Here is a 13,048-nt window from a genome sequence, read left to right on the forward strand (position 1 = left end):
ATAATGCACTGTGTGAAAGAAAGGAACTGGAGCTACAGAGTCCCTTCCTCAAAAACTACAGGCAGAAAGAGGAAGACTCCAGTGAGTAAAAATTCCAAAAACTTTGTACAGAAATTCACCATCTGGTAACAATTTCATTCAGAATTCCTAGTAAAGAAGTTTTTGTAAGCACTTCCAAGCTAAATAGAAATGGCTGGATTAAAAGTCAATAGTTAGTTGTGCACATGACAACCCCAATACAAAACAAACAGATATCCTTAGGCCGAAAATAGGATTGTTCTGAAAATTATGTTTTCAGAAGTAATATTTCCAGCTGAACTGTTGCATATTCCAAAGAAAACTCTTTTTCTTCTGGGAGGTCATGCAATACCATCTTTCCCTCCAGATCATTCAGATGATCATTAAAGCAGAAGAGTCACAGATATATTTGCAGGACAATACCTTTACTTGTTATTTCACAGCTGCTTTCCAGATGCACTTTTCCTTCAAAACACTATCAAATGTATATTTTGGGACTTTGGCAAGGTGCAAAACTTCATTTCTGTTCTTGCCCTGCATTTTGACAGCAGTTTAAGCTTGTATTAGAGAGGAACCATGATGGAAAATTGGCCATCTCCACTACAACTCATATGATGAATTTCTGCCAGCACATGGGAATCTAAGCTAATTTAACTTGCTGAAGCACCTAAATTATAACAGATGAAAAAGACAGCTAGCGTCAAAATGATCATATCTTCCTTCACTTCCTCTAAGTGGTCCAATGGGAAATTCAAGGATGAGACAACAGAGAGGCTGACTTTTTCTTCCTCTCAAGTACTTATAATACATATCTGAAACCCACTAAAGAACAAAAAAATCCTGGATGAGACAGTATTCCACTTTCTAATGCATATTGCTTAATATACAAGTGTGTCTGATACATTTTAATGACATTTTCTAACACATGCAAAAAGAATCATAAGCATTTCAAATGAACAGCAGTAGAAGAAAATAAAATGAAATGAGTAATCCATGCCTAAATCCAAGGCAAAACGCAAAGGATAGGAGTGACTAATTAAGCAATTGAATTTTATAAAAGAAGAAATCAAGCTTTCAAAGCATCTTCCTCTTTCTGTAGTTATGGTCATGATGCAGATGTAACATCTGTGTCTAATCACATTTTAAGAAAGTAGAACAAGTTTTTGTCTCACGTTAGATTGACAAAAAGACATGAAGAACAGCAAAAAAAGAGCAAAGCATTGGTGCAGAGACTGATGTTTTCTAGAATCCACAGCTCTTGAAAGCATGTGTAGCATCAGCTGTAGGTTAATCTCCCTGTGCTCATGTTAAATGTGTGACTCTGAAAGTTGGACAAACCATCAAACGCAACTCTTGCAAGCTTTAATGTACACATGTTTTAACAAGATAAGAAACTAGAGGATAGTCTTGAGGCTATCTCAGAGCTAAGTGTAACCAGTGGACTCAAACTTAATTTCCCTAAATATGAAAATAAAACAAAACTAATAAAATAAAAAATTAAAATGGTCCCAAATTAAATCCCTGAATGCAGCACATGAGGTCTTTAAGCTGGCCTTGCTTTTAAGCCAACTAAGGCCTCTGCATACCAGGGGAACAACATACTGAGTAGCCATTTACAGGCTAAAGAGCAACTAATTGGAGAATGGCAAAGCAGCTCCAAAGCAATGGGATAATGCTCTCCACAGAAGCCTCATTTTGCTTAAGATCAGCTCTCCCCACACTGAGTATACTTAAAAATTATTACAACAGATTGCTACTCAATGCTTGCACTGCTCTCTCCTTCCTCCAGGAGGAGATTTGTGGGATTCCAGATTCTTGGATCCATCAATTACTAATGAAGCCTTGAGCTGCTAGCTTGGCTATAAAACCAGTGCTGTTTTTGATTTGGGTTATGCTCTGGTCAAAGCAGTTCTGATAGAATTTAACAAGCATTCTAAATAACAAAAGGAGTGAGCATAAAAATGTACAGTAAAACAAAGGTAAATCACAACGAGCTTTAAGATTTCCTCCTGAAATAAACAGTGAGAGAGGAGAAGAAGAGAAATAGATCCCAACAGGATAAATGACCAGATTACTTATCCATAATGCGCATAATAAAACTAAACCAAACAAAAAATAAAATACTGCATCATTGGAGAACAAACAGAATTCCTAACTCCAACATTTAAATAAAATGTTCAGCCCTACAACATAAAATGGTCCAGCATGTCCTATGACATCTTAGAATAAGAAATTTCTGCCAATATCTGGAAGATAAATCATCTCCTTCCCATATTTCTCTGATGTTGGCTTTACTGAGTGCCTTTCCCTACATCTAGTTGGTACAAATACGCATGATCTGACTCACAAGGCAAATTAATTCAGCGCTTCCTGAAGGCCTCTATCCCTGTAGGAAAAATCTGGCTTAAAGATACAGTTCACTGCAAGTTCTTTTGGGATGGATTTCACTTAATAAATAATGATACCTTTAGTCAGTACAGCAGTACATCTTGTTAAGTAACAGAGAGTTGTTACTTACTCTGGATTCTCTGTAAGAATTAATCTTTTTCTGCATGGCGTGTTTAAATAACCAAAATTCAAAGTGTTGCAGACCACAGAGATGAACTGAAACTGCAGTCAATTTACCCTTACAGGTCCAAGCTAAGAACAGCAGTAGCTCAGAGCTGATTCGTGCTTCGATGCTTTGAAGTCCTTTCCTTCAAAGGACGTGTGCAATGCTGAAGGTAGGAAAGTGACCAGATACACTAACAAAATCCGCTACCTGGTGTTCAGCCTTGCCTGTCCAAAAAGCCATGCTTAATACGAGGCAATGCAGCTCATCTTTGAAACTGGCTTGACTTGTCTCTAAATTATGGCGCACAGCACACACCACCCTTCATATGTACTACTATTTTTCAATTCTAGTAAACTCACTTTAGTCACAAATTATATAATTACATAATTTAATTACACATCAAATAAATTGTTATGCTGGTGAATTCTCAAGAGAAAGCTGCTACATAGGTCTGCTGTACTCCTTTCATGCAGAAATGCACGATCCATCCAACTCAGGTCTACCCTCTGCACAAGACTGGCCCAGAAGGTGCCCATTTCTGTAGGGAGCAGGACAGTGTGGAGTCCCATATCGGCTTTACAGCCTGGCAAACCTCACACAGAGATGCTGTCAGAGGGAGACCTTCAGGATGAGGCCAGTAAAATTCAGACGTGATGTAGGGGAAGATGGTATACAACTCCATAGCAATACTCTTTCTCTTATGGACTACCACCTTTGATGCTAACTATACAGTTGAACCCACAGAAGGTATCACACTCACTCTCCTGAGTAGAGAGAAAAGGCAGAGGTCGAGCACAAATATGTTCATAGACTTGAAGGCTTCCCTCTCAGCATTTTTTTGTCAGGATTCAAGTCACATAACATTTAAAATAATAAAAAAATCTGCCAATATCCTAACTATTAGCAAGCTAACACCTCCAGTGCTTCACATCCACCATTGCACTATTACTATTACACTGCTTTTTTTTCTCTTTTTTAACATATAAAAATCAAGAGTGATTAATTTGGCAGGAATTCAAGAAATGAAAATATTTACATCCAACTTATTTTCATTCAAGTTACCAAGTTAAAGACATAACAAGCTACATTTTCATTTTTAATTATATGAGAAAGAAAAATATGATGGTGACAATAACTTCAGAGATTTTCAGCAGTATTTTCTGTGTGAAAAAATACAGTGTCTTTCATTTTTTTGTTTGCTCTGAGATCATTCCTTTTAGGAATGTTACCTTTTAGGTAACAGAAATGGCAGCTAAAGTAAAATGCTCCTGAGCTTAGAAGATTCCTACATGATAGTTCTCCCCTGCAACCTCTTTGCTCTAAAGCAGGAGACTCCAAACCAAACAGAAACCTGGCAGCATGCAAGGCTTATGCACAAAGTGATCATTTAACTTCAGGTACATCAGTGTTTCAGCCACAGTGACTGCACTTTGGGTTCAAAACATATGAGCAGTTTTTATGCTCTCTTCCTATTATCTACAACAATATGTACCTGAATGCAGCTGCAGAATTCACAAACATGCATAAACTCAAGCTGAGCTTCCCTAGCTTGCTGCCAGCACTTAATCCATCTGGTTTTAAGTTTACAGACACAAGAGCACAGGTATTTCCCTTTTTCATTATTATTCAGATCCCTTGACAACAGATCCCTGAAAGACATTTGTTCTTGTTCTTGTAATCAGCTGAACATTAGAAAGCACTCCTAATTTGTAGAGAACCACCAAACCAAGCACAGAGCTCAGTTCTTTTCATGTGCCTGGATTTGTCCTTAGGATCTCTAACTTAGGTTACATAGCATAGAAGTTCAGCCATTAAAAAAACTCCACAATTGGGCAAATTTATCCCATACTTTCTGTTGTTGCTCTTATACCTATCCCTACTCAGTTTCCAAAAGAGTTAGACAAAATTAATGTATCCTAAACTGACATCAGAAAGGCACAGAATCACTGAGGCTAACTGGGTCAACAAGAGCAGTGAGGGTTGCACTGTAGGATGGTTGATGAAAATGGAAATACAAGCAGTGCTGTTAAGGCAGAGGGTTTTTGGTGGTACACAGGGATCCTGTGAAGAGGTAGGCTTGGCAGCCCCAACCAGGATGTTGACAGAAAGACAGCCCATTCCAGGGAAGTAGACTAAACAGAAGAAGATGAAAAAAAGGGCAGAATTGCAATCAGGTCTGGGTGTTGGCCAACGCAGAGAAAGCTTCCACGTGAGCTGGCTGGGACTTGGCCCAAGAATTCTCAGACTCAAGATTTCTGCCATTTCTGTAGCTAGGTTTCTATTCTGGGTAGTGTATAATCATACAAAGCACTAACTATATTATCTTTGCTTCTTAGTAAGGATCATGCGTAATACAGAAAGACCTTTTAAATACCAGACAGATCTGAAAACATCCCAATAAATGTTAGTGAAACCTTCCATACGGTGCCAGTGCCAGGAAGTCTACTTCTAAATAAGTGGCTCAAATCCATCTACAATGCAAGGACTAAACAGCAACCAAAGTAATAATTCCTGTCCCTCCTCAGATTTGCCACTGAAAGTGACTCTTTATGCCTTTGACCTATTAACCATAAACACAATCTTGCTGATGACTTATGGACTGTACCTTTATATTAATCCCTAACATAATCAAAGAAGGGAAAGCTAAACTGAGGCATACCACATCCTTGTGCATTTGGGACGATTTTCTCAGGAGATGAAATTCTTCGAAACCCTCTTCTACATCCCAGCTGCACTCTTGGAGACAAATCAAACTCTTCATCTTGGGGAAAATCAATGAACGAATCTGCTGGAAATTGCTTGGAGTCTAAATACAGCAGAAAACGACCATCCTCAATCTCTTTAATAAACGCTCCAATGAGTTTTTCTCCAACAAGTGCATTTTCTAAAGGAAATAATGTAAGAAAATAATATGAAGGAGATCCCTCATGAGGAAATGGATAACAAAATAAAGAGTGATAAACATTGTATTAATTAACAGCATCAGCCGATTCAAATAAAAAATACAAGCATGCTAGCAAACAGCAGAAAAGAATGAATGTGTGTATTGTTTACAGTATTAAAGTCCTAAATTTAGTATATGTAGAGGTGCTAATGCAATAATCATAGAATCAGTTAGAATCCTCAGTTAGAATGTAGCCACAAGTATCATCAAGTCCAGTTTCTGGCTCCACATAGGATTACACAAAAATTAAACCATATTTCTGAGAGCATTGTCCAAACATCTCTTGTACTCCTGCAGGCTTATAGAATTAGAGAATGGTTTGGGTTGGAAGGTGTTTTTAAAGATTATCTAGTCCACCTTCAGGTAATGGCAGGGCAAAAGGAAAAATAGCAAGCACAAAAGTTGAAGTACCAGAAAACAAAATGTGATTTGTTTCTCTTGTTTCAATGGCTATATTTGGTTCTTCTGTAGGATTTTATTTATTTGGTTTTGAAGACATTCATAACTATATAATAATCAGGTTCTGTCACACTACTGATCCAATAGGCACTCCCCTCACAGCTGCTGAAGCTGGTGTTTAAAGCTGGAAAATAGTGAGCATCTACCCATGCTTCCCATATTCATAGTTTTCCAGGTAACTTCTTTTTCTGATTACTTGCTTCAGGACAGTTTTCAGCATAAGAGAAGGAGTGAGTTCCCCAGTTGGCTGCACGAGAAGCACTCCAAGGAACAGTGTTCCCAGAGAATTTTTTGAGCTTCCGTGTTCTGTTCATCTCAGCAGGCCCTGACCTAAATGTTGGTACAGATTATGAAGACCTCCCATAGCTACGGGTGGTGTACAGCCCTGTAATCCAGCAAATGGGAAGTCCTGCACACTGTGTACTTCAGGTTTGCAAGCACACCAATGACCTTGGACATTGAATTTTCACAGGGAGGATGTTATATGCGTAAAGAGAGAGTGAGGAATGTTACACCTCACACACTGCACAAAGATGTTGTGTCTGACGTGTTTAAGGGAAATAGATGAAGGTACTGCTGCCCTCTCACATGGTAACTTTCCCTACATTGCACTGTAGCCCATGGGCAGGCCTCACTCTGAGAGTGAAGAGAGAATTTCACAGGTAGGTACAAGCCTCCAGCTATGCTGTTCATATTTGCAGTTTTCTGTTTCTTCCAGCTTTGAGCAACTTATTCTTCTGTTATGCCGACATATAATAGAACAAAAAAATAGCATATAATTGTGTTCAACCTCAAGCCAAATTGATACTTAGCTTGTGAGAAAATAATTGGAGATTGCCACACAACCAATAACAATTTGCAAAGGTTTTGCCAGAAATTATCTCATAACTGAAAGCAGAAACAAGCAGATTAGTCTAATATTCAAGCAAATATCTTTCTGAATTTTCTTGTAACTAGCTGTAGAAGAATTCAAAATAACCTAGAAATGACAGCTGGAGGGAATTCACACATAGAAAAGAAGCGAAGAGTCAAACCAGTAAGAACCCATATAGGTCTGCTGAATTTCCTTCACTTAAAAAATCCTTCTGCGTTGAATCATTCATAACACTATCAATAAATATGAAGTTCCTGTGAGGGTGCATGGATCTATGTCTGTATGGTGTATTTTATGGGCAGAATGTATAAACAGACATTGAACTATAATATACGTGTTCATACATGGCAAATAGACAGGTAAGCCGTGGAATGTCTCAGTGTTGTGACTGATTTCCTCCAGTGTCACTGATGGGAACAGTCTACTATATTCCCATCCAACAAAAGTTAATTTTTATAATCATTTCTGGTTTTGCTTGTTGAATAGAGAGAAATTTCTGTGTATTTCCTCAGTATTTTAGAACTAAGATTTAAGATGCCAAGTCAAATGGCATCATCTCAGAAAGAGATTTGCACAGCCTGAGAATTTAATACATGAAAATGTATGTAAGAAAAAATGTAATGAAACGTTCACAACTGATGATTTAGAACTGAGGTTCTTCACTGAGAACACATGCATGTTCTATGCCTCTGTTTAGCATTTTTTTTCTCAATTTCATCACAGTAGGAAAAAAGGAAAGCAAAACTTTTCCCTTGTCCATAAAGAAGCTAAGAAAAGATCAAAACTATTTTAATAATATAGATTTTCAAATCAGAGAGTCAATTTACCCACTCAGTGTGTATAAACGACCTATGATAATGCATAAAACTGTTCAAACAGAAAGATTCAAAGCCGCTTTAAAATATAATGGAAATTGATTGTACCAAGAGTATATGGGCAGCAGGTTGTCTGAGCTCCCTAGACCAGACTGCTGCCTCTTCTGAAACTCTACAGTAATTCTCTGAAGAGCAGTTTTAGTACTATGGGGAAATAATAGCGTTGAGAGGGTAAAAAAATGTAACGTCTTCAAAGCAGAATGTTTTCAGATGTAAACTTCTGTATAAACCCAAACTAAATCATACTTTGATCCACCTTCTACAAACCACATAATATTTATGTTTCCTTTATAATCCCGTACAACTGAATGAATGCAAACATTAACACACAGTATAGCCAGGAACCACACATGATCAGTGCACCCTCTACTCAAGTCCCAAAGGCTTTTGAACTTGGTTCTGATCAGCCTGTATGTCATGTCTCTACGTCTCAGAATTAGAGAGAAGAACATGTGCAGGCAGAGTTTTTTATATTTAGTTCTGGGAACATTATTGCAAAGCCAGGAAACTAGAAAAATGCTGGCACAGAGGGCATTTGAACTTGGAATGTGTCTTTTTCTTCTTTTATTTTAAGAGGAAATGCTGACTGCTTTGAAAGAAGCTCCCTACACCATCTCAAGCTCACTTTTAAACCACAGTGAAGATCCACCAGTCAATGGACTGCATACTTGCTTTAGGATTTCTGAGGTAAGGATCATTCTTGACTGTCCAATGTAAGGCAATAAAAATAAAAGGAAAAAAACCCACACACATACTTTGGAGGAATTGGTTCTCTTTTTCGGCAATGCGTGAATTTTGTTTCTCCAAGTCCAATCTGATAAAGAACACAATGTTTTCCACTATGGAGGACCTGTCCAATGGAAATTAATCTCTAGATCAGTTCAGCTCATAGCAAGTAATCTAATTTTCCTGTTAAAGGAGCTGGGAGAGGCAGCACTATCTGAAAGCAATACTCAATTATATCCTCTTTTCATTCTGTAGTCACAGGCTGAAAAGAGAAATATAACACCAAAGGCTCAGAAAAAACTCCAGTGTTACAAGGACTCTTTCAGTGAGCATTTGTGTACACTGCCTTTTTATTGCCTCCTAAGAGCAGACAGAGGAAAACAAAACCATTAGGAAGCAAAGAAGATTTGATTAACAGAAACATCAGAGGAAAAACTTACCAATATTGTGTAAGTCAGGGAGAGAAGCTGCTGGGATGTTTTCCAGCAGAGCCCTCCATGTGACATTCACCCCCAGGCGGTCCACACTCAGGCATTCAACATAGACAGAGGAATCGTCACATACAGAAACTGAGCCAGTGTTTCCAAAAGCATTTACCTTGAATTCAAAATTAAATGAAATTTAAGTTAGTTGGCCTTAGAATCTCCTGGTTCTTAGTCTTTCTCTGCTCATTTGCACTGTGATATGCTCAAGGCAATATTTTCAAAAGGGCTTGTAAAAACAAGCATAAAACAAGATTAAAAAGGTTTGCTTCCATCACAACACATTTTAATGAATATTGGACTAATGACTTCTATGGCTACCATTAATCTGATCTGCCCAACATGGGGACAGTGAGTCTAAATATCCTGGTTTCCTTGTCCTCCAGGGCTGTCAGCCCTGGCAGACCTCATAGTATTTTCTGCTCTTCCCTCTATTTTACAGATGCAAAATTCTACTCTCTTTCATACAGTTCTCTTTTTAAAAAAAAAAAAAATTATTATTTAAGCAACAAAGAATAAGGAACTGAAATTACCTGGAGGTGACAAAAGCCACGAGCCTTCAGCTCATCTAAAATAAATATCTGGAATGCCTGGAGTAAACCAGAGTAGTCAGAACTACAGGTCTTCTGAGGAGGTAGCAGGAGCTGAAAGTGTGTTTGAGCTTGGACTGTCTGAAATAATTGGAGTTCTAAAAATAAATAGAAGGGCATTTATTAGCTTCACTATACAATGTAGAAACTGATTTTCAAAGTTACTTCAAAAAGATGACATCATTGAATTTCATTTTGATCTTCATCAATAGCATCTCCCTGTAAAAACATGGTGGAAATAATAGAGCTGTCAGTAAAGTGTGTTTGGTAAATATGTATGCTGTGCACGATAGAGAAAGCCAGGTGTAATAGTTAAACAATAAAGAGATTGCTAACCCACAGAATGATAAGGGAAATTATAAGACTTGGCAGATACAAATTTCCAGAGAACTGCTAATGTTATGCCAACAACCAAGAAAGAAACAGAAAAAAAAAGGAATTATTGACCTATAAACCTTCACTTTTTTTAGATAAAATCATTATAATGATTAATACTAATTCAAATGGCCCTTCAGAAGCCTAGCTTGTCAAATTAACTTGAGATCAAGCTTTGAGAGACAATAAATTTGATTGCATAATAATAGCTCTGACATGGACATTTCAAGTGCCTTCTGATCTTTCAGCAGCAAGCCAAATCACACAAACCATTGAGAAAATGATGGCTTCATCAATCTCAAAATGAAAATCTATTTGGACAGTTCTTAGTCAGGAAAAATCAAAAAGGTAAAAATTTCTTGTCTCCACTGGGCTTATCCTGATCACAGGGTTCTTGAGGACTTCATTCTCTCAGGTTCAGTATAGGGGTGATATGATCACATAACCTCCAAATGGAGTTGGCTCTTGTCCCTTCAGCATGGAGAAGTGGCAGAGCTCTCTCTCGTTGTGCTCCTCTATAGATCCTCACTGCACTGTGTACAAGGGTCACTTCATGGAGCACAATTCCCAGTTGCTTGCTCCCTAAACAAATGTAAAAAAACCTCGAAAGAGTTCAAAGAGAGCAATGGAAAGGACCAAGGGGCATGGAAACCTGCTTCTTCCTGAAAGGCACAAAGCCCTCTGTCTGTTTAGTTTATTGGACAGTAGATAAGAGCTGATTTAACCACAAGCTGTAAATGTACACATTAGGGACAGGAAATAAAATTTTTGAGGGTGTGGGTAATTATCCATTGGAACAAATGGATAATGTGGTGTGTAAAATGATGTGGTGAATTGTCCATTATTGTGAAGTTTGTTCAGTGATCATCAGACACATTAGAATTTTTTTTCCTCTCTCCCTAAAACCACTCTGTTTCAAACACAAAATTGCTGAGCAAAATCCCTTAGCCTACATTAAATAGAAACTTGTATTAGGTTATTGCATACTCCCCATAAACAGCTATTCAACTGCCATTAGACAAACTCAAAAGTTACCTCATTATATAGCATAAAAAAGTCACAAACATGATTAAGGGCAAACAAAAATCTCAATCCAAAATTCAAAGCTTAACATTGTTTACATTTGGAATAGAGCTATGGTAACACAGGAGTTTCAAGACTCATCCGTTCTGGAAATGAGGAATAGCTGCAAACTTGGCATCAGGATCTGAAGTTTGTCAAAGTTCAGCATTCATTTATTTCATTTATTTGAAATAAATGAAAAGCCAATATTAATACTCAATTACATGAGCACTGAAGAGAGAATTTATTATTCCGATTTAAAGGGTTTGTTTCTTTTTTCTTGAAAGAAAAATGATTTGAAAAATACTGTGTCAGCCTGTGAAAGCCATAATCCTAAAAAACAGACTGCTACAAAAGATGCAGAAGTAACATTGACTTGATTGTGCAAATAAATATTCAAGTTCTGCCAAATTCAAACATCTGGTGCTCATCTGTTCTTCCAGAACTAAGTGTTTCCATCAGAATCATTTCATGGTGCCAGCATCTTTTAACTTGCAAAGGAAAATCTGCATATAGATTGAATAACTATTTATAGTAAGATGTTGCAGAAAAGCTGGACTATTTCAGGCATAGGCAGCAAGGTACAGAGATGAAGATAGCAGAAGACAGGATTGATCTACTGCACCTTAGTTCAGAAACTCCCACATAACTGCACCCTATCATTTCAACTCACACGGTAACTTCATGATGAATGAAACAGGATTTTTGAAGATATTTTTACATTGCTCTGTGCCCTTCCCAACCCATGGTAATTAGACGTACTCTGGCAGGCATTGTAGAGTGGGGCAGCTGAGATCCATAGATGTTTCTGCACATCGCACTGGAACAGCGTGTTGGAAGCAGCGTTCTTATAGCCCTGGCGGCACGCCAGCCGGCACTGCTGAACACCCAGCATCTGCCCAGAATCATTGGCACAGAACACAGCTCCATTGAGGATAGAAGAGGTACCAAATGGCACAGCACACTGGGGACCTTTAAACGGGAGAGGAAGGGGACAGATTAGTACATAGAGTGATACACTCCTATTAAAATGTCCTCACAGTCCTCACATAACATGGACAGCACGTTGTGCATTTCCCCCTTGTACCAACTTAAAACTGGTTGGATGTCAGCCTGGTTCAGTTCACTAACCAGTTCACTAAAAGATTCCTACTGACTTTAAAGGATAACACACTGGGTACAGAAAGATACATGCATGGTGTATGAGAACAGATAGGTTTAAAACAGTCATGAATAAATTTAAGCAGGAAATGAGAAGAAGGTTTCCTACCATCGACTTTCGTGGAAGATATCCAGTGGAAATAGACAGGGCCAAAAAAAATCTCAGTTTGCTTTAGAATGGTGTTCAAAAACTATATGATCAAGAACTGAACCGCACCAGAATGTTCCTTGGTGACACAGTAGGTCCCTAGCTGTGAGACATGGCTTTCGAATTACAGTGCAAGATCTACCTTTCAACTCACTCTTTATCAATACAGTATTTTCAGACCTTCTTGCCTACTACAACAGACTAATATAACAAGCTAACTTATGATGATTTTTAACTTCTGCTAATGTGTACAGATGAACTGGTTTGTTCAATACTAGCCAAATCCCAATCTACTTCCCAACTATTTCTTATACATCATATGTATATTATATATTTTACTAATGTTTATACACACTTCTGAGTTCCAGATCTACAAAATGGAAAGAAAAAAAATAACAGCTACCTAAGTTAGAAAATATTAAGAAAAGGTCTCATATCCTACAGTTCATCTGCTTGCTGTATGTCATTCTCCAAACAACAACACCCAGATCAGTCCCAATCTGCCTGCTGTTGGAGGAAGACAGGCTCTGCTGATGGCTCACATCTGAGCAGTTTCTGCCTTCCCTGCTGATGGAGTCATGGAAATTAATTTAATTTAATGTTCACAACTTTGCAGGATGAATCTGGGATCCAATGTGCTACAGTACTTCTTTGTTTTCCAGCCATGGACATTGTAATTCTGAAATATAAGGGTTTTAAATTGGTCTTTCTGACTTACAAAATTTATCCTTTTCCTTCCAAGATTCCTTTATAACATCTTTTTTTTAACAATTCTGTAAA

At 37.8% G+C, this 13,048-nt stretch overlaps 1 protein-coding gene across 1 annotated transcript in view; it reads right to left on the reverse strand.

Annotated features, from left to right (window-relative positions):
- Positions 1-13,048, reverse strand: part of TG (thyroglobulin) — a gene marked incomplete at both ends in the record, with an annotated part of 138,390 nt that overhangs the window by 101,356 nt on the left and 23,986 nt on the right. The window contains 4 exons of the mRNA XM_079534017.1: positions 5,232-5,456; positions 8,891-9,047; positions 9,466-9,620; positions 11,722-11,931. Coding sequence (XP_079390143.1) covers positions 5,232-5,456; positions 8,891-9,047; positions 9,466-9,620; positions 11,722-11,931 — 747 coding nt within the window. The remainder of the gene's footprint in view (positions 1-5,231; positions 5,457-8,890; positions 9,048-9,465; positions 9,621-11,721; positions 11,932-13,048) is intronic.

Source organism: Tetrao urogallus (assembly GCF_951394365.1).
Source record: "Tetrao urogallus genome assembly, chromosome: 3".
Taxonomy (NCBI): Eukaryota; Metazoa; Chordata; class Aves; order Galliformes; family Phasianidae; genus Tetrao; species Tetrao urogallus.